The sequence below is a fragment of the Astyanax mexicanus genome, chromosome 22 (genome assembly GCF_023375975.1).
Source record: "Astyanax mexicanus isolate ESR-SI-001 chromosome 22, AstMex3_surface, whole genome shotgun sequence".
Taxonomy (NCBI): domain Eukaryota; kingdom Metazoa; phylum Chordata; class Actinopteri; order Characiformes; family Acestrorhamphidae; genus Astyanax; species Astyanax mexicanus.
This window is the reverse complement of record NC_064429.1, coordinates 17,965,869-17,986,400: the sequence shown is the minus strand read 5'-3', so window position 1 is coordinate 17,986,400 and position 20,532 is coordinate 17,965,869. Positions and strand designations below refer to the sequence as shown.

Genomic DNA, 20,532 nt, shown 5'->3' with positions numbered 1-20,532 from the left:
ATATAAAATGCTCATCATTCCTAACCAGATTGGTCCCGTCGTTTACCATGATGATGGGTAGCTTATGTGGTAAGTTCTTATTAAGACAACACTTCGGTGGGAGGGCCTTACAGTTCAACATTAACTATTAACAAAGCATTTATAATTTATATTTATTCATATTTTCAGGCAACTAAAATTGAAAAAAAAAAGGTATATATATTTACAGAACTTTTTTTTCACATTATCACAAGTATTACAAGGCCTTAGGGTGCCTTACACCTTTAGAACATTAGCAGATGTTGTACATGTTGTGTTGTTATGTTGTACTGTACTGTAAGTGCTTGATCGAACGATGAATGGTTTCACAGGTTTTGGGACGTCTAATATCCTTTTTAGCAACCCATTTTTGTCTTTTTTTAATCTAAAATCCATTTTAAGCCTCATTTTTGTGATTTTCTTTGTGTTTTTTGTGCAGCACAAACATCTGGTAGGGCTTAAAAATCCTGAAAATTGCATTGACAATCTTTATTTCCAGAAAAAATATATATAAATAAATAAAAAAACACTCATTACAGCCCGAATGCGGCCTGAATGTTGTTAGACAGATAATGAACATCTGTTGTTTTACTGTTTTACTTCCCCGTCCATCACCTAGTGGCTAATTATAATATGCTAGCTTCACTTCAGAAAGGAAGGTCATCAGTCAGCTGGCCTGCGCTTCTTAATGATGTTTAGAAGCCTCATCAATTTCTCCAAGGTCACTGCAAGGGCGGAGTAAAGCTTCCCGCCGCGCATCTGTTGTGGACTCACCTCCACTAAGCAAAGCCAGGCGTCTGCTTTCATTCATTCATTAATTCTGGTGAAATCGGGGATTCATTATCCCATAATAGGAGAGATACAAACCATAACAATTTAGCAAACAATATTCGCAACAGAAGTGTGCAATATTCAAATCAGCCTCTAACCAGTCACTGAATGTTTTATTATGTGCTGTGAGAGTCCTGGATAACAATTACTGTTCTCTGGATTCATATAATAAAAATACATTTTAATATTGTGACTTTTATTTCATTACAGACAGTATGAACCTAATATATTTCAAGTTTTGTCAACAAACAGCAATAAGCCGCCATATTTTGTTATGCCATTTTCTCCCCAATTTACACTGGTGATGCCCCAACACCAGGAGGATGAAGGCTAGTACATGCCTCCTCCAATACATGTGAATTCAGCCACTGCCTCTTTCTGAACTGCTGCTGATGGAGCATTACAGAGTAGCTCGGAGGAAAGCGCAGCGACTCGGTTCTGATACATCAGCTCACAGACGCAGCCTTGTGCTGATCAACATCACCCTTTGGAGTGATGTGGGAAAAGAGCAGCATCTTTCCACCCAGAGAGAGAGCAAGGGCAATTGAGCTCTCTTTTAGGGCTCCGAAGCTGATGGCTAGATGCATAAACAGGATTCAAACCAGCACCTTAGTCTGCTGGACCATTCGGTTTCTGAAATAAAATGGTGTCCAGAGAATCTACGAACATGACCATTTTTATATTTCCACATAATTCATTTTTTAAAAAGTTATTCAGCTCTATGTAAAAAAGGTGTGGTTATTGTAAAAGGACGGGTTACACCTAGCCGGAGTGGGACCAATGACTGTATGGGTCGGACCACAGACGGTGTAAACTCTGCGGAGGCAGCCCTCAGGGGCGGGTTTATTTAAATGAGTAGGCTGTCTCTCCACAGTCTTTCTCCCTCCTTTGGTCTCTACTGCGCAGACTCGAGTTTCAGGATCGCCAACATGGAGGAAGATTTTGGCTTCATTTTCATTGAATGAATGAGAAAGGCGACACGCCAACACGCCATCTTTTTTACAGTCTGTGGTTTCTACGGTCCGGATCAGTCGCTGAGTTCGTTTACTTGGAGCGTTTGGTTTGGTTTCACACAGGCATGAACCTAAATGCACCAAAAAAGAGTCATAATTCTTTGTCAGTTTCACTTTCTGGGCTAAAATACTGTAAAACATTATGGGAGGAACCTCATGCAGCAGAATCTACACCTATATAAATTTAATCTCCCTGTAATCTGGCAGTTTAAAAGCATGTAAACAACTTACAGTAAAATGTAGTCAGGCTAAAGTACGGCCTCCACACCGAGGGGTTACTTATAAAGCACATACAGGGGTTGGACAATGAAACTGAAACACCTGTCATTATAGTGTGGGAGGTTTCATGGCTAAATTGGAGCAGCCTGGTGGCCAATCTTCATGAATTGCACATTGCACCAGTAAGAGCAGAGTGTGAAGGTTCAATTAGCAGGGTAAGAGCACAGTTTTGCTCAAAACAGAGTTCAAAAGAGGACAAATTGTTGGTGCACGTCTTGCTGGCGCATCTGTGACCAAGACAGCAAGTCTTTGTGATGTATCAAGAGCCACGGTATCCAGGGTAATGTCAGCATACCACCAGAAGGACGAACCACATCCAACGGGATTAACTGTGGACGCAAGAGGAAGCTGTCTGAAAGAGATGTTCGGGTGCTAACCCGGATTGTATCAACAAAAAAAAAAACATAAAACCACGGCTGCCCAAATTACGGCAGAATTCAATGTGCACCTCAACTCTCCTGTTTCCACCAGAACTGTCGGTCACCACAATAAATTATTGTGGTCTAAAACCAGGTGTTTTAGTTTCACTGTCCAACCCCTGTACACTATACAGACAAAAGTACTGGAACAGATGTTTGGCTAACATGCTCCTGCTGATTAAAAATCAAAATGTTTACTACTTGATATTTCGTTAACTTTCAGCTTATTACTCAATTGCACAATTCCTCAAAAGTCCTCATCTTAAACAAAAACAGTAAAACAAAGTATAGAGGTATCCAGTTCTCAGAGCACATAATCAAACTATGTATTTTATGATTATCTGAAAGCAATATTAACTGTGACATTTACTGTATTTCTCCAGATTTCTCTGTAAGTACTTTCTGTAAGTCACAAGATTCACTGAATTTTAGCACAGTTTAGGAGCGTGTAAACAACTCACAGTGAGAGCTAAGCAGGCTAAAATACAGCCTCCACAATGCAGGGTTAGTTATAACTCTGTTACCTGTGCTTGATTGAAAAAATCTGAATGAATAAATGAGAGTTAAAAGTCAACACTGACATGTGTTCTCTCACTGGCTCACTCACTGTTGTGTTATGGTGCGTAGCAGTGGACAAATAGCTATTTTAATAAACTCGAGAAGATGAAACTCAGAGATGTGGATCCGGACGGGACTAAAATTACCGGAGGACCATGGAGAAAAACAGTAGTTAATTTAGCTTGTTATTTTCTCAGAGGACGTCTGAGAAAAACACATACATGGTTGTTTGGGACAGAAATAAAATAACAGAGGGTCCCAGACCCCCCTGAAAAACTAATCCAGTCCGGATAGGGCTATCTTGAATTTTTTATTTCATAAACTATCCCTAAACAGTGAAATAAAAAGATTCAAAAGTGTTCTAAATCACATTAAATTAGTAAATATTAGCTGTTGCTTTCTCTCACTGGCTCTAGTACTACTGTTTTTCCTGTGTATTTGCAGTGGGTGGGGCCAAGCTACCTATAAACTTGTTCATTGGCTGGTTCGTGGTCTGTTCTGATGGACAACAGCTCTCAGATTTAGAATTATATGCAACAAAATATTTAAAAATAAAGAAAGGTTTTGAAAGGGTTAAGTAGCTTTCTTTTTTTATTTAATTCTGCTATAATTAACCCTGCCCTATAGAGTGCTGGAAACAAAGCCTGCATTTACCATTTAATCTTTAATATACGTACAATGTTTGTTTAAATTATTTAAAGAAAAATAAATAAGCACTAGGTGGTTCTCTATGTACACCAAAACAGGCCTGGGTGAAAAAATAGAGATGCAAGATCAGAACTGGCAGATTTTTGCTCCAAACCCATGATAGGCAATCAGGATTTTGGCCCATCTGTGCTGCTGTTTCATGAATTTATTAGCATGAGGAAGGTAAGTGCACTTGTTCTCGTTTTTGAATGCTGCTGCTGCTACACGCGCAGCAAAATTTCATAGCAGAATTATTATGGAGGATTCAAATAAATATCTAAATACATAAATATCCAGTTCCCTCTGACTTTCAGTGTAGCTGTTTAGTTTGTATTTACAGATTTATCATGCTGTTTAAGAGCAAAAAAAATAAAATAAAATACTGCTTATATTGCGACTCTGGCAGATAGAAAGTACTGGAAATGTGAGAAAATGGCTAAATGGCTAAAAAATCTAATCTGAATTGGCTATAAAATTCATATATACTCATATATATATAAATCTGCCCTCTCCAGATGTGACAGATGTGTCAGCTTTTGGTTCACCAACAAATATAGATTGGATTCATAATTTATAATTTATTGTATGATAATCAATGTAATAACAGGTTTACATCATTTACATAAAATCCCCTTGTGAAAAATTGAAGAGAAGAAGGACCCTTGCCTGATTTGACTATGCTCTGACTTGCTTCAGTGTTATTCATACTTCAGTTTTTCTGAATAAAGGTATTGGATCAATATTTTTTACACCCCAAAACTGCTTTTTAACCTTTTTAAAAATTACATTCATGTAAACAGGAAGTGGACAGTTCAAATCATATGAAAAGGGTGGAAGGTACACCAGATTGTACTAGGGTTCATAAATAACCAAAATGTGAATTCACACCACTTGCAAGCAAGAAGGTAGTCATCTGACAATCTGTCTGAGATACTGTAATGCTTGTTCACAGTGAAATTTGCACGGATCTCTAATTTCTAATATTCCTTGAGGTTCAGCCATCCAAGCTGAGGACAGATCTCCTTCAATTGGGGAGCAAATGCTGAGAATTTAACAGCTTAGCAACTTTTATTGCATCATTGAGGGCTTTTGAAAAATAATTATTGTTAAACATAGTATGAATTTAGGGCCCAATCCCATTTCATCCCTGCTCCCTAGCACTTAGCCCTACCCCTCTGTTTTGTGCGTTCATATCTACAGTAGCGTGTCCCGATTCTTGTTGAGAGTAGAGGAATAAGGTAAAGTGTTAGGAGAACATTGCAGTCCAAATAGAGATTTTTTAGAGACAAATACGATGGCAGCAGGTGCAGCCAAAAAACCCCACAAATGAAGTATTTTCTTTGCCTCAAATGACATCAACCACTGCATAATCTTTGTTTAATGTATGAATAGTGACAGTCAAACCAACAAGAGTCCAGCTAAGAGAAAACATTATAATAATAAAAACGATTAGTTTATATAATCGACAGTGTCGATTATTTAAATTTGTCGACTACAAATTTAATTGTCGACTAATCGTTATTTTATAACAGTACCACATTACACACAGTGCTGGGGATAAAAGGGAATAGGAGACTTAGTTTGTGTCTCCAAAAGTGCCCAAACACAACAGATTACATATTACATAACTAAATATCATTAATTTCCATGTTTAAACAACATTCAGATATTTAAATGCCATTTAAACCTCATGTTCTGCTGTTTCTGTCATTTTTAGAGATGGCAGAAATAATCGTTGACTAATCGACTAATTGAAAAAATAATTGTCAGATTAGTCAACTACCAAAATAATCATTAGTTGCAGCCCTAGTTTTGAACATGTTTCAGGAAGGTGAGTCTGTACATTTCATAACAGAGAGTGTAAAAAATCCTTTTGAACTGGATGATGCATAGACTGTGTGATGCTCCACAGGTCGGGCGCCCCCTGCTGTTCGGTTGCAAAAAGCTGTGTAACTCCACCCATCCCCATAGGTTTCAATGGCAAAACAGACAACTTTCAATCTCGTTTTTTTTCCAATATACTGTAATTCTACCTCCTTTATTTAAATGCAACAGCTAGTGTAAACTCAATTTTTTATATTCCCACAGAATTTGTGTTTTTAAAACGTTATTCAGCTCTATTCAGAAAGGTGTGGTTATTGTAAAAGGGTTGGGTTACACCTATCCGGGGTGGGACCAATGACTGAGTGGGTGGGAACATAGACTGTGTGAGCTCTGTGGAGGCAGCCCTCAGGGGCGGGTTTATTTAAATGAGTAGGCTGTCTCTCCACAGTCTTTCTCCCTCCTCTGGTCTCTACTGCACAGACTCGGGTTTCAGGTTCGCCAACATGGCGGAAGATTTTGGCTTCGTTTTCATTGATTGAGTGGGAACGACGACACGGCGTCCATCTTTTTTACAGTCTCTGGGGTGATGTGAACCAAATCGTTTGAGTACGGGAACATAGACCTTTGAGAGGCTGTAAGATAGCAATGAGCATTATGACACACCTTGCACAGGGTGTCCAAAAGGCCTCCTAATGTTCTAAGAATGTTTAAAGTAAGAGTGTTAACTTCAAAAAAAAAATTATACTAAGCAAAAACTGCTAGTCAATGGATATGGGTGCAAAAAAAATGAGAAATGGGATTGGGTTGAATAACTGGAACAGAATGAGCCATATAACCAGAAGTTTACAAAAGTTTGCACAGATCACCAATCTGAATAAATGAACTGGTAATGGACCACAGTTCTTGCTTGCTAGGTGCTTGCACACTTCACTTGCAAGGGTGTGAATTCATTCTCTGTAAACACATTTAACTCCCCAAGAACAGGAATACATGTCAAATGGATACAGCACGAAAAACAGCAAAAACACCAGATAACATACAGTATATAACACTTTGTTAGGAAAATTGGCTGCCACCACTTGTGTTTGTGTGTGGTGACTGGAATGCCTGGAATATCCCATCACCCCTGTCTTTTAGAGAGAAGCTCCATCTATACTGCTCTCCGATACCTTTTCCAGGTCCTCCATGACCAAATCCTGCTCGTTCACGTGATTTATCCTCCGGGAGCTGTGGTTCTCCACACTGTTGAGGGAGATGGGCTCGGTAGAGGGCTGCAGGTTGGCCGGCAGCACGGCGTTCCCCTGCACCCTGTGCGAGTACGTCTTGCGCCTGTGGCCGCCCGCAGTGCACAGCCTGAACTTAAAAATAGCCTGGAATCCACGGCGGAAGTTCTCGTTGAAGAAGCCGTAGATTATAGGGTTGACGCTGCTGTTGAAGAAGGCCAGCCAGTGAGCGAAGGGATAGATGTAGATGTTTATGAGCCTGTACTGGTGCTCGGTGAGCCGGGCGTAGTCCGTCAGCATCATCAGCGTCCACAGAGGCAACCAGGACAAGATGAAGAGCAAGGCCACGATGAGGAGCATCTTGATGACTCGCTGTTTCTTCTTGGATACAGTGTGGCGGTTGTCGTTGCCCGGCTTCCCGCCCGTCGGCACGGCAGTTTTGAACAGTGTAATCCCGATCCTGGCGTACATGATCACTATGAGGGAAAGGGGCGCCAGGTATATGTTGGCGAATAAAACCGTGGTGTAGATCTTCCTCATCTCCTGGTTGGGCCAGTTCTCCCTGCACCAGTAGAAAGGACTGGTCCTGTTGCCGTCCCCGAGGAACACGCGGATGCTTTGCTCTTTGGTCACCTGAAGCATGACTCCGGAGGGACACATGATTGATATGGCCAGGACCCAGATGATCACGATGATGAGCGTGGCCGTCGATATCGTCAGTTTTTGCTTGAAGGGATAAACGATGCATCTGAATCTGAAAAAAAGACAAAATGTGTTAATAATAAATATTTTGATGGCCTAGTTGAAAGAATGAAAGGAAAAAAAGGAAAGAAATAAGTCAGTACAAAAACAGACCAAATTGAAAATCTCTGTAATATAATCAAGAGGAAGATGGATGATCACAAGCCATCAAACCAAACTGAACTGCTTGAATTTTCACACCAGGAGTGGTATAAAGTTATCCAAAAGCAGTGTGTAAGAACATGCCAAACTGTGATTAAAAAACATTTCTTATTTTCTGCAAATAAATGCTCTAAATGGCAATATTTTTATTTGGAATTTGGGAGAAATGTTGTCTGTAGTTTATAGAATAAAACAACAATGTTCATTTTAATCAAACATATACCTATAAATAGCAAAATCAGGGAAAAACGAGGTCTCTAAGCTGTATATAAAGAAGACTACATTCAAAAGGTCGAAAATATGCTGTACAAAATAATACAATGCACGTTTTTTGTACAACTGTCGTAAAAATGTTACCCAATAGGAATTGAGAGATTCTGTCAACAACAAATTGTACTTGTATTAAGTTTTCAACATTGAGAGATACTGACTTACTCCTTACCCCCCTATTCCCCTATACACTCCTAACATTTTGTCCCTCTCTTCTAAGTTGATAGAGACACCCCCAATGATGACACCCCCCACATACTCTTCCATAAACCCCTACCCTTCTTCCCCCTGCTGTGTTTAAAACAGTTTCTACTGTATGTAAAGTCCTACTGAAATGTCTTAGATAGTCTTAGTTAGAAAGTAAGTCAGACAGACAGTAACAGTCAGACAAGCAAGTCAGATGGGCTAGTCAGGCAGACAGAGAGGGACAGACGACCAACTAAGCCTGTGCCCGTGTAGATTTTCTGTCTGCACGAGAATAAACTCAAGTTATCTCTCAAGCTGTCTCCTGAATCCGACTCCTGCCGAAGTCAACTCTCAAGCTGTCTCCTGATTCCTGAAGGCCGAATTTCTAACAACTTGGTGCCGTGACCCGGATGGCATATTTCGAACCACTTGGTGCTGTCTCCTGACTCCAAAAGTCCGAATTTCTAACAGAATGAATGGGGGGGCCCAATATTTCATCTCACACGCCAGCTGATTCTGCACACGGAATGCCTTGTGTGCCTTAGCAACCACTTGTCAACACCTAGCAACCACTTTGCAAAACCTTAGGAACCACCACAGACACCATAGCAACACCAATGCAACCAGCCATGAATCAGCACTGCAATTTTATTTTATTTTTGAAACAATTATCCAACAGCATACTCCCACTCGTTCGATGCCAGGAGGGGCCAGAAGAAGCCTCCTACGACACATATGAAGCCAGCCACCACTTCTTTTCAAGCTGCCACTGATCAAGCAGCATCACTGGGTGGCCACTATGAACAAAGAGAAGCTCAGAGACCTAAAGCGCCACCTACATTTCCAGAGAGAGCAAGGCCAATATTGTGCTCTCTCGGACTCCGGCTACTGATGGCAAGTGGCATGATTTGGGAATTAAAGTGGCAGTCCTTGGAACATAGTGACCTTACCTTAATCCGACGAAGCATCCAGAGCCCGATATGGTGTAATTATAAAATTACACCACAGTTTTATAACAAAAATTTAACTATCATTATGGCCGATATTGAACTCATTTAAATAAATTTTTAAAGCTTCTTACTACACATTTCTGAAAGTCACATATCCACAGAACTCCGTTTCAAGGAGTTAGGGTTCACCTTGTATGACATTGTGCTTCACATTCATGTGATGGTATTGTTCCTGAATTTATGAGGGCATCTATCAGGGTTCAACTCTGCCTGTCACTTTCTGAAGCATTTATTACGATGAACCCAACTGGTGCGTCTCAGACATGAATATCATTGATGAGCTCATATTCCACCTGCTTCTGAAGTGAAGAGGAGAATTGGAAGGGCATGTTCAATTTCTTCTTTAGCTATGAATCATGTCTCTCTTCCAGCGGTGGTGTCAGCTCAGGCCTGTCACAGCTTCTACCTTCTCATTTCTGGATCTGAAGGCAGCCTTTATGCAAAGAAATTGCCCTATTCAAATGAAATGCATGCAGCTCACAGAAGGGCAACATGAAAAAAGTCTTATGTTGGCATTTAATTCTGCTTCCAAATAGTCTTATGTGATATACATGACTAAGGGAAATGGAGACGTGTGTGCATTTAAATTCTATTATTTATTTGATTTCTTTTTTTCTGAATTAAGCTAATAAAAATAAGGATATTTTATTTTACCACTGGGGAAACAGTAAACAGAAACTTTTTTCCTGTAGGAATTATTGTAGATGATGCAAAAGTAAAAAAAAAAAAAAAGCTAATGCTCAGTTACTGTCTTCCATGGCATATATATATATATATATATATATATATATATATATATATATATATATATATATAAAATAATAATACGTAACAAGCATGGCCTGAATCAGCAGTATTTTGGTATAAGCGTCAAATATCCTATATTAAAAAATCCTCTTGAAGCCTCTTGATGACTCATGGAAAATTTAGTAAGTTATGAAGATTGTAATTATGGATATTCTGGCTCTAAAAAACATACATGCATTAGAAGAAGCACAAAACTTTACCATGGCGTACTTTGAGGGGTCAGTCCAAAAGTTAACCACTACAAAGAAGCTACTGATGCTGTCTTCAAGTTCAAGTGCCGGAAATATCGTATTTATGAGATGAGAGCACATGAACGCCACCACAAATTTGTATTCACCAGTGCAAAACTCTGATTTTTAGATAAACCCAGATTTTACCAATTGGGGCGTGTCATCAACAAGAGGTCAATAAATTGATGCAGGCAGTTCGTATTGTAAACTGCTTACAATCCTGTTATTGCTACAACACTTATAACTTGCAGGTTGTTATTAGATAACTAATAAAATCACTAGCAATACCTAAAAAAACTAGAAAAACCTAAGAAGCCTAGAATGATTCTTGTTTCTAATGGGATAAAAACATCCCTCACCTAATGTCTGTCTTGGAGTCGGGTTTTTTATGATAATAGACCAAAGGTATAAAAAAGGATTTTCCCAATGGTGTCTATTTCCACTCGACTAAAAAACACTCAAACGCATGTCAAGTTGTAATTCTGAGGAAGAATTAAAGGCAGCATAAGACCAGGTTTACACGATTTCATGATTTAAGTCATGAAAGCAAAGAAAAAAAAAAACACCAATCATACAGTCCTGGCTCAGTTGCTATGTATGGCTAAAATGCATGACCCATGCTTGCCAAGGGATCACTGATGCCTTGCAAGTCCCTGACCAAAATCTAGCAGACTAGTTGCAGGTTCTTCCTGGTGAAAGATCCTGTAATTACTTGTATGACCTCGTGTTACGTATCTGTGATTAAGTGTGAAAACCACAACCATTCCAAACATTACAGGAGGTTCCTCCTAGTGAAAAAGCTTATACATCATGAACCCGTTTCCATAGTGTCAGTAGTGCAGTACAATCATTTAAAGATTTCCGACTGGGGATCCAGGTGGTCAAGTTGACTAAGGTTGGAGATATACTTGCTGTTTGACCATGTGTTGCATAGACAGCCAGCTGAAGACTGCTGGTCTAAATAGCCTATCAATTACTTGGGCATATTCAGCTGTGCGTGGACATAGAGGTCACTAGGGCTGTCCCTAACGATTATTTTTTAAACGATTATTCTAACGATTATTTTTTTCGATTAGTCGACTAATCTATTTATTGAGAAACATATTTAAATAATTATTATTTTACGTTTTAAAGCAAACGATAAAATACTATATTTATATATAATAACAACAACAGCAACACAAGCCTACTAAACCAAACCCCACACTTATAATCACTTAACGTTACATGTACAACACGTTTAGATCTATAACGCTAAAAATGGATAAGCTCCCATACACCACAACCGTGTGTTGCACTGTTTTCTGTGACCGCTAGATTTTGTGACCACGGGCAAGTAGTTCTCAGCAGACCTGTGCACTGGCCGATTCGAAACGTGTTCGTTTCTAATGTTTACCCCGACTGGCCAAAACGGTTAAGTTTAGGGCTGAGGGTAAGGTGTAGGTATAGAAAGCTTCCGTTTTGCCAATGAACGCTCATAACCGTGAGCACTGGTCACAAAATTCCGACGGTGACAGAAAACGGTGTAACACCGCAGCGCCGACGGCGCTAGCTAAAATAACTTAAGGCAGCTAGCTTAGCTAAACACCTGAACTTATGAATAATGCTACTGTTTCTGGAAACTGCGAAATGCCATGCACAAATATAAACCAAAACTGTATAATTTCTGCCTGTGGCAGGTTTAAAACCTTTGGTAGACAGCCTTAAGTCTTTTTAAGGACACCCGCGGAGACCCTGATGTAAACGGTAACTTACTGTGTGACCCTGTTGACATAGTGCTCCTGGATGTTTGCGCTTCAAGTGCTCCTTTTGCACATATGGCAGAGGACCACATTGTTGCCCTTTTGCGTGAAATGCTCCCAAACTTTAGATGCCCGCTGGCGTTTTTTTGTAGCTGTTTTCACTACCGCAGTTCTACAGCGGGGGTGTTGTGCCGATTCTGTCCGCGAAGCGGGAGTCAGATTCAGCAGAGAGTCGGATTCGGCACAAGCGCGGCAGCACCTCGCGGTCCGCGGTGTCAGTTGTAAGCGCTCGCGCTAGCCGCAAAATACGGCAGAAAACACTGAGGGAGCTGCAGAATTATGTATGGGACTAGAATATGAGCTCTCACCAGAACAAGCGAATCTCTCTCTCTCTCTCTCTCATTCTCTCTCTGTGTCTCTCTCTCTCTCTCTCTCTCTCTCTCTCTCTCTGTGTGTGTGTCTCTCTCTCTCTCTCTCGCACGTGAACTCCTCCGCGTTTGACTTGCAGAACTGTGTTTAGCTGTTCTTAAAAATCATTTTAATTAAATAATAGTTCTATGCTTCTATGTTACCGTGTTAATTAACATAATTACGACGCGCCGACGCACGTTATGCAAATCGATGTATTTTCGTAATCGATGACGTCGATTATGTCGACGCGTCGCCCCAGCCCTAGAGGTCACAGATTTGTTTCTATTACAGGATACGCATGGGTGCCATCATGCGTACTCGATCGAATTGTTAGCCAGGCACTAGCACTCTGATGACAATTGTGAGAATTGCTGTTTCGAATGCTGGGTTGTGCTGCACGCCATCAGCAGCCAGAGTCTGAGAGAACACAACTGGCCTTGCTCTTTCTAGGTGGGCAGATAGCACATGAAAGATAGCGCTCCTAGTGTGATGTTGGTCAGCACAGGCATCTGTTAGCCAATGTATCAGAGCCGGGTTGCTGTGCTTTCCTCTGAGCACACTAAATACGGCAGTGGCTGTCTTTACACACAGGGGTTGGACAATGAAACTGAAACACCTGGTTTTAGACCACAATAATTTATCGTGGCAATGGACAGTTCTGTTGGAAACAGGAGAGTTGAGGTGTACGTTGAAATCTGCCATGATTTGGGCAGCCGTGGTTTTATGTTTTTTGGACACAATCTGGGTTAGCACCCGAACATCCCTTTCAGACAGCTTCCTCTTGTGTCCACAGTTAATCCTGTTGGACGTGGTTCGTCCTTCTTGGTGGTATCTCGCTGACATTACACAGGATACCGTGGCTCTTGATACATCACAAAGACTTGCTGTCTTGGTCACATATGCGCCAGCAAGATGTGCACCGACAATTTGTCCTCTTTTGAACTCTGGTATGTCCCCCATAATGTTGTGTGCATTGCAATATTTTGAGCAAAATTGTGCTCTTACCCTGCTAATTGAACCTGCACACTCTGCTCTTACTGCTGCAATGTGCAATTAATGAAGATTGGCCACCAGGCTGCTCCAATTTAGCCATGAAACCTCCCACACTAGAATGACAGGTGTTTCAGTTTCATTGTCCAATCCCTGTATATTGCACAATGCTTGTGCTAGTGTTCACCCTCCAAAAAATAGGTAGTGTAATTGGCCTTAGGGAGAAAAAGAGGATAAAATAAGAGAAAATAAGGAAAAAAAAATCCCAAATAGTGGGAACCTGAAAGTCGTGCAATATGAACCTGGAATTACTGGAGCTCAGTCGCCGCTGGCATTTCCTAGCTTGCTCCAATTATACTTGTACTGAGACCTAATGTATGTAATCTTTCTTTATTATGTTTACAATACTATATTAAAGGTGGGCAACACCAGAAAAGGGAGTTGTACCCTCAGTAAATTCCACCTATAGAGTGGAGTGAAGTTGGGAGCTTTGTAAAACACAAATAGCAGCACATTTATATGTCTAGACAGCCCAGTGAGGAAGTCTAGTCCTGTCACTTGATGGAGTGAAACACTCTGTGGCCAGCACATCACTTGCAAAGGTACATTTCATCCACTTCAAAAGATCCTGTTGCAGCTTTCATCTGCACTGAGAGATGGGTGCACTTGTCTTAAGATTGGTATCATGTCATTTGATGGTATGAAGACTACTTCTCTGAAAAATGGCCATCAGGAGAACAACATACAGCAGCATGAGACCACTCTGTACTGTGACAGTTGTTCAGTCTAGTCTTATTTTGCATTGATTTAGAATGTGTTAATTATTGAGTGTAAAAAAAAAAATAAAAAATAAGGCTTGTCCAGTCACATTTGGTAATTAATTTCAATTATACCACAGTTAGTTCTGACCCTCCAATTTGGGTGATTGGCTGAGAGGCCTTTTATGAGTGACATTATCAGCCAGTAATGCACTGTAACCAAAGATCTCTATGTATTACTCCACCACATAGAGGTAACTTAAAAACGATGCAGCGCTTACAAGCCAAATACAAACAAAATGCGATGTCATTAAACACCACTGGGAGGCGCTGGATTCCACAGACACAGTGCATAAACGCCATGTCTCCAATAGGCGGCGCAGGCAAAGACGCGGTGCCACAAGTAAATAAGCCCAGCGATTCGACAAAATACATTATTACACACACATTCACGCAACCAATATCAGGTTCAGAGCCGTTATTATTCAAATAAAAGCCTATGTGTATATATTTTACAGTTAATATAGGGTATTTTAAGCTGAATGTAAGATGTCTACAAATATGGGGCTCTTGTAATTCCGCAGGTCTTGCCACTAGGGGGCACCGAAGTAAAGAAACATTTTCTTTCAAATGAGCGCTGGACTTTAATCTACACAGATTTCTTTCCTGAAAACCAGTTTATTTGGGTGAGTGAAGCTCTTACTTTTACTTACAGTAAGCTTAGATTTACACAATTTTGACTAAAATAGGCGAAAATAGAGGGCACCACACTAACCTAGCAACAATGCAGCGCTTAAAGCACAGCCACAAGCAAAGCAACAGAACTATTTTAACTCGCAGAGTGTTTATAACCAAGCAGATCATATATTCTCGTCCACTTTAACTCTCTTTAAATCTTTTAATAAACAGCAATAATGGACCTGTGGTATAATCACAATAATACACTCGAGGTTCGTGCTATAACGTGTAATATTGGCACTACGATCGCAGCACAGCAGTGCCAATATTACACCTTATAGCACAATCCTCGAATGTAATATTGCTTAAATAATTTTATATTTTTAAATAATCACCAATACTTTTTATTCAACAACAATTAATAAAATACACTATACTGCCAAAAGTAATGCGACATCTGCTTTTTTATACTTTTCTTCTTAATTCAAGGGAATGAAAAATATGTTATCCTGCATTTTTGGAGGACACTGTTTCTAATACATTTTGGAGTATAGTTGTGAGAATTTGATCGCATTTAGTGACAAGAGTATAGAGAGATCAGGATTTTGAATGATCACCACACAATGGAAGAATGAAGCACATGTCATTCAAGAGAACACAGTTCCACTGCTGTTTGTGTGCATGTGTCCATCTGCTTTAAGAAAATCAGGTTAACTTGACATATTGGTGTTTTTTTTCATCAAGGCATTAAGGTTGTGTGTGTGGGTGTTCGGTTACATTTAGCTTGTTTTAATTGATCTGTACTTGCTGTTGAGGTATGAGTCACTTAAGGCATGTTTCTAAGTATATAAATATAAAGATGACAGTAATTAAGATAAATAAATTAGCAGTGTAATTAGTAGTGTAATACATACTATGGCTGTGACCGAAATGGCTCCCTATTTACTAGTTAGGGCACTATTGAGTATTTCAGCCATTTTTCTTTGAGTGTCCGAATCATAAGGGGGCATTCGAACGTGATTTTGAGGGCACTAAAAACTCCCATAATGCCTCATGATTTATAGTAAACATCGCTGCTTACTAGGCAAGCTAAATGCGTCCCAAAATGCATTGCGGGTTTCGCTACTAAGCAACAGACAGCCGAAGAAACGGAGCGGACAGCGAGCCATTATGGTTGCCAGATTGTTACAGAGGGATTCAGACAAAACCAATTCACTGGGTAAAACGTGTTTCAAATCCGCCAAAATACTCAGAAAACCACCCAAACAGCGGATGTTCATCAAATTAACAATATTACAGGGTTTATTTCAACTGAATTAACTTAAATATCACTAATTACAAAAAACTATATTTAAATGAGTTTGTGAATCTAAATCTGCATGTGTGTTTATGGAGTTTTAAATACAGCTCAACCCCCTCTCTCACCTGTGTGTGTTTCTGCGACCGGCGCTGGCGCATAGTGTCCGAATACACTCCTGTTTTATCACTAATTAGTGAACTACATAGTGTCTCCCTAAATAGCGCAACACTAATGAGGGAGTAGGGAGCCATTTCGGTCACAGCCTGTGTCTGTTTTCCAGCTGCAGCTACAGAGCTAAGTAGTAACGTTAGCTTTGTTTGCCTAAAAAATATAGATTTTTTTTAGATAATGTTTTCTTTAATATACAATATCCTATACTTATGAAAGGAGCATTTTATGAATATAATTTAACCTATTTTTGGTTTATTCAGGCAGCTTGACATATCCAGCTCTGGAGAAAATCCCACTTAAAAATGATGAGTTTCTTTGATTTTAAGTTTAAATGATGTTGGATGTTCCTGTTTAAGTAGATGATGTGCAGCATAAATGAAATAAGAATCACTGCACTATGCACAAAACAGCATTTGAATAGCAGAATATCAGAATCTGCCACTGATGATGCATTTTGTTTGCATGTCAAAACAAGATAAAGACTGTGAGGTGTGAATTTTTTTTTAAATATTGTATTTTTTTAATAATATAATATAATATTAAAATATAATATTACACACACTAAAGGCAGTGGCTTTTATACTGTTCATATCAATATCGGAGTTGAGAAAATATTGTGATACAGATTTTTTGCCATATTGTCCAACACTAATGGTGATTAAAATAATTTTAGCAAAACCAAATGTATCTTTAAAACAGAACAAGGCCACCATTAACAACACAACCCTTTTTATTTCCTGTCATGCAGAGCAAGCTATATGATAGGAAATAGTCTGCAGACTTATAAATATGATAAAGTCATAATAGCATTAAAATAATAAACATAATTTTGAACGTTATAAAATGCCTGGTCCAGTATTCTGAAGAATATGTAAATACTATTATTATACTGGAAATGTAGTTAATTTTAATGTACATTTTTGAACTGTAACTAAGCACCTAAATGCTACAGTATCTACATTTCCCTATAAGAAGAGGATATTTTTGATTTTTTTTTTTTTGACAGAATACATCATTATCTGAAACACTGTACTTTTACAGCCATAAATCCTGCATGTGCCCTTGAACTGAACTTTGGAGAAGTTGGTCAGCTAAAGTGAGATTCATTTTGGTCAATGACACAATTCACCAGGCACTAGATCTGCTATAGAATTGAAGATGAAAAACCCATTGGTTTACAGAGCAGCTGAAGGGCAAATGGTATACCAAAGTGCTGAAATGGAGCCAGCAAGGCAGCAAGTCAATGCTCCCCGAAGGAGACCTTCCAGCTATTCTTGCTGGTGATCCATGTCAAAAAGCCACGGACAAGTACTCTATAAAAGAACGCTGTGCCTCAGGGGACCTGCCACAGCTCTGGATTTGTGATTTATCTTCCAGTTCCGTGATCTCAGCTTAAACAGAAGGGGGTACTGAACTAGAGAAGCATGCCAGCAACATGGATACTTCCAAATCTGCTTAGCTCAGAGGAGAGGAGGAAATCTGTCCACTTTCTGAAAGACGTCAAGTGGTCTCTCAGAGATCCATGAAGCAGTCGAACAGAACTAAGAGATCTACAGAGTTAATCTGGACTTTGTTCATTCTCTGGTTTAAGTAGATATATAATTACATGGGTTGGACAATGAAACTGAAACACCTGGTTTTAGACCACAATAATTATTGTCTCGTCGGACAGTTCTCGTGGAAACGGGAGAACTGAGTTGAGATTGAGGTGCACATTTAATTCTGCCGTGATTTGAGCAGCCGTGGTTTTATGTTTTTTGGACACAATCCGGGTTAGCACCCGAACATCCCTTTCAGACAGCTTCCTCTTACAGTGTCCACAGTTAATCTTGTTGGATGTGGTTGGTTCTTCTTGGTGGTATGCTGACATTACCCTGGATACCGTGGCTCTTGATACATCACAAAGACTTGCTGTCTTGGTCACAGATGTGCCAGCAAGACGTGCACCAACAATTTGTCCTCTTTGAACTCTGGTTTGTCACCCATAATGTTGTGTGCATTGGAATATTTTGAGCAAAACTGTGCTCTTACCCTGATAATTGAACCTTCACACTCTTACTTCACGCTCTTACTGGACACCATGCTGGTCTAATTTAGCCATGAAACCTCCCACACTAAAACGACAGGTGTTTTAGTTTCATTGTCCAACCCCTGTAGTATCTATCTATCTATCTATCTATCTATCTATCTATCTATCTATCTATCTATCTATCTATCTATCTATCTATCTATCTATCTATCTATCTATCTGGGCTGCACGAGATATCATTTAAGCATCATCTTCGTGATATGCACATGCGCAGTAGTCACAATTAAATCAAACACGTCATGTTGCGGTGTTTTGATTCTTGACACAAGACGTAGATACACAGCGCTGTCTCTGTGTCTGTGTGAGTGAGAGGCTGCTGCTGCCTGAGAAGCGCAAGGGGAGAATGGATTAAACACAAGCAAACCGCATGGCCTTCATCCACATTGTTGGGCAGGTGCTTGTAAACACACGGCTAATGCGGTCTGACAGCCAGAACGGTAACCATCCAGGCTAGGCTAAGCTTAGTTAATGCTGAGCTAAAGCAAGCTACGCTAACCTAACCACAGTCCAGCCGGCTAGCTAACCAACAACACCTAGCAAAACAAGCAGAAATGCTTAAAAAATGCACAGCTTTTACCTGAAGACGACTCTTCTGCGCAGTAGAGGAGAGTTTTAGTGTTTTTTCACGGCCCTAACGTTTAAGTTACCATCTTTGCTTATTCTCAATTTTAAGCTAACGTTCGTGGTGTTAGTCTGTATAAACTATATGCCGTTTTGTAGTTAAGTTACAGTTCTGTTACAGTTGCTGTGGAACTATTTTTTGACGGAAGGCACTATCCAAATTAAAGCATATTCATTCTGAACTTCTTAAGGTTCTTTGATTTATTTTCTTAATTTATTTTGTAAAAAAAAAAAATCTGTTGTATAAAAGCAATAGAACACTCAAGGCCATGTGTTACTGCGAATAACATCACTCCCTCTTGTGTTCTATTGCTTAAATACGCAATAATATCGCTAACATTTTTGAATATCATGGCACAATATTTCCGGGTATAATATCGTTCACTTCACCTACCCCTAAATATCACATCAGGACACTACTTTTTCCCTGTTTTTAGCAAAAGAAAAAATCACACTGTTCTCATTTCCGATTATATATATATATATATATATATATATATATATATATATATATATATATATATATATATATATATATATATATATATATATTAAAGACAGATTATATCTGAACAGTATCATTTATTTTACTGTAATCCTGGATATATGGACATATTGGGAGTGTATTATTATTAGTATCATGACATTCTGGATCATTGAGTTCTGTTACAAATCTGATAAAACTCTTGTATTTTTTTTTATATCTCAGTTAGGGGTGTGCTATGTCATATTGTATGGAATAATAACATGTATCGTTATCACAAAAATACCATGAAACATTGTGATATTATTTTAGGGCCATATCGCCCACCTCTAGTAACCACCTTACACTGAACAATCGAGAGGACACAACTGTGACTCGACTCTAGCAAGACTAATGATTTTAATCTCTGGAAATGTGTCTGCCACAGGAAAATCGTTCGAAAATCGTTAGGTGTAAGGTCGGCATAAGCTGTGCTGAACTTGTCAAGAGTTCATTACTTGAATTTATTTTTTGCCTCCTAATGTGTTTGAGAGCATCAGTTGTAAAGTTGTAAAGAGGTAGAGTTGGTATACAATGAATAGCTCTATTTAAATTATGTTTTAATCCATATTATGGCAAGAACTACTCAACTAAGTAAAGAAAAAAATACTTGAAATGATAAAAAGAAGGTTGGGCAATCCAAAGAACTTTCAAAAACTTTAAAAGTACCCTCAAGTGCAGTCGCAAACACTATCGAAAAAGTTATAATGAAACTGGCTCTCATCAGCACCAAAGAATTGCAGTCAGGCTAACTTCTGTCTTTCCCTTACAGCTTTACAGAACTTCCCCTCTCCTCATGCAGGAGTTATATCTCCTGGCTCTCTTTCGCGGTGCTACACATGGTGAGGACCACTCTGGCTAAGCCCCCAGCTCTCTCTCACAGCGCCTCAAAGCTGGGGTTTTAGCAGGGCTTCTCCTCACAGTGAGGGAAAGCACTCAATTTGTGAAACTTGCCTTCTGAGTGAAGCTACTGAAGCTTTGCTTAGTGAAA

The 20,532-nt window shown here is 39.4% G+C and overlaps 1 protein-coding gene across 3 annotated transcripts in view; it reads right to left on the bottom strand.

Moving 5' to 3' along the window:
- Positions 1-918: 918 nt before the first annotated feature.
- npffr2a (neuropeptide FF receptor 2a) overlaps positions 919-20,532 on the bottom strand; it is a 76,450-nt gene continuing 56,836 nt past the window's right edge. The window contains exons 4-5 of one of the 3 annotated variants that reach the window (XR_007428949.1): positions 6,224-7,606; positions 919-1,732 (exon numbers count right to left, since the gene is read on the bottom strand). Coding sequence is in view for 1 of the 3 variants with exons in the window: in XM_007257710.3 (XP_007257772.1) it covers positions 6,763-7,606 (844 nt within the window). In the remaining 2 variants the exon portion in view is untranslated. Of the gene's footprint in view, positions 1,733-4,368; positions 7,607-20,532 lie in introns of those variants that run through there. The other 2 variants (XR_007428948.1, XM_007257710.3) reach the window with 2 other exon arrangements.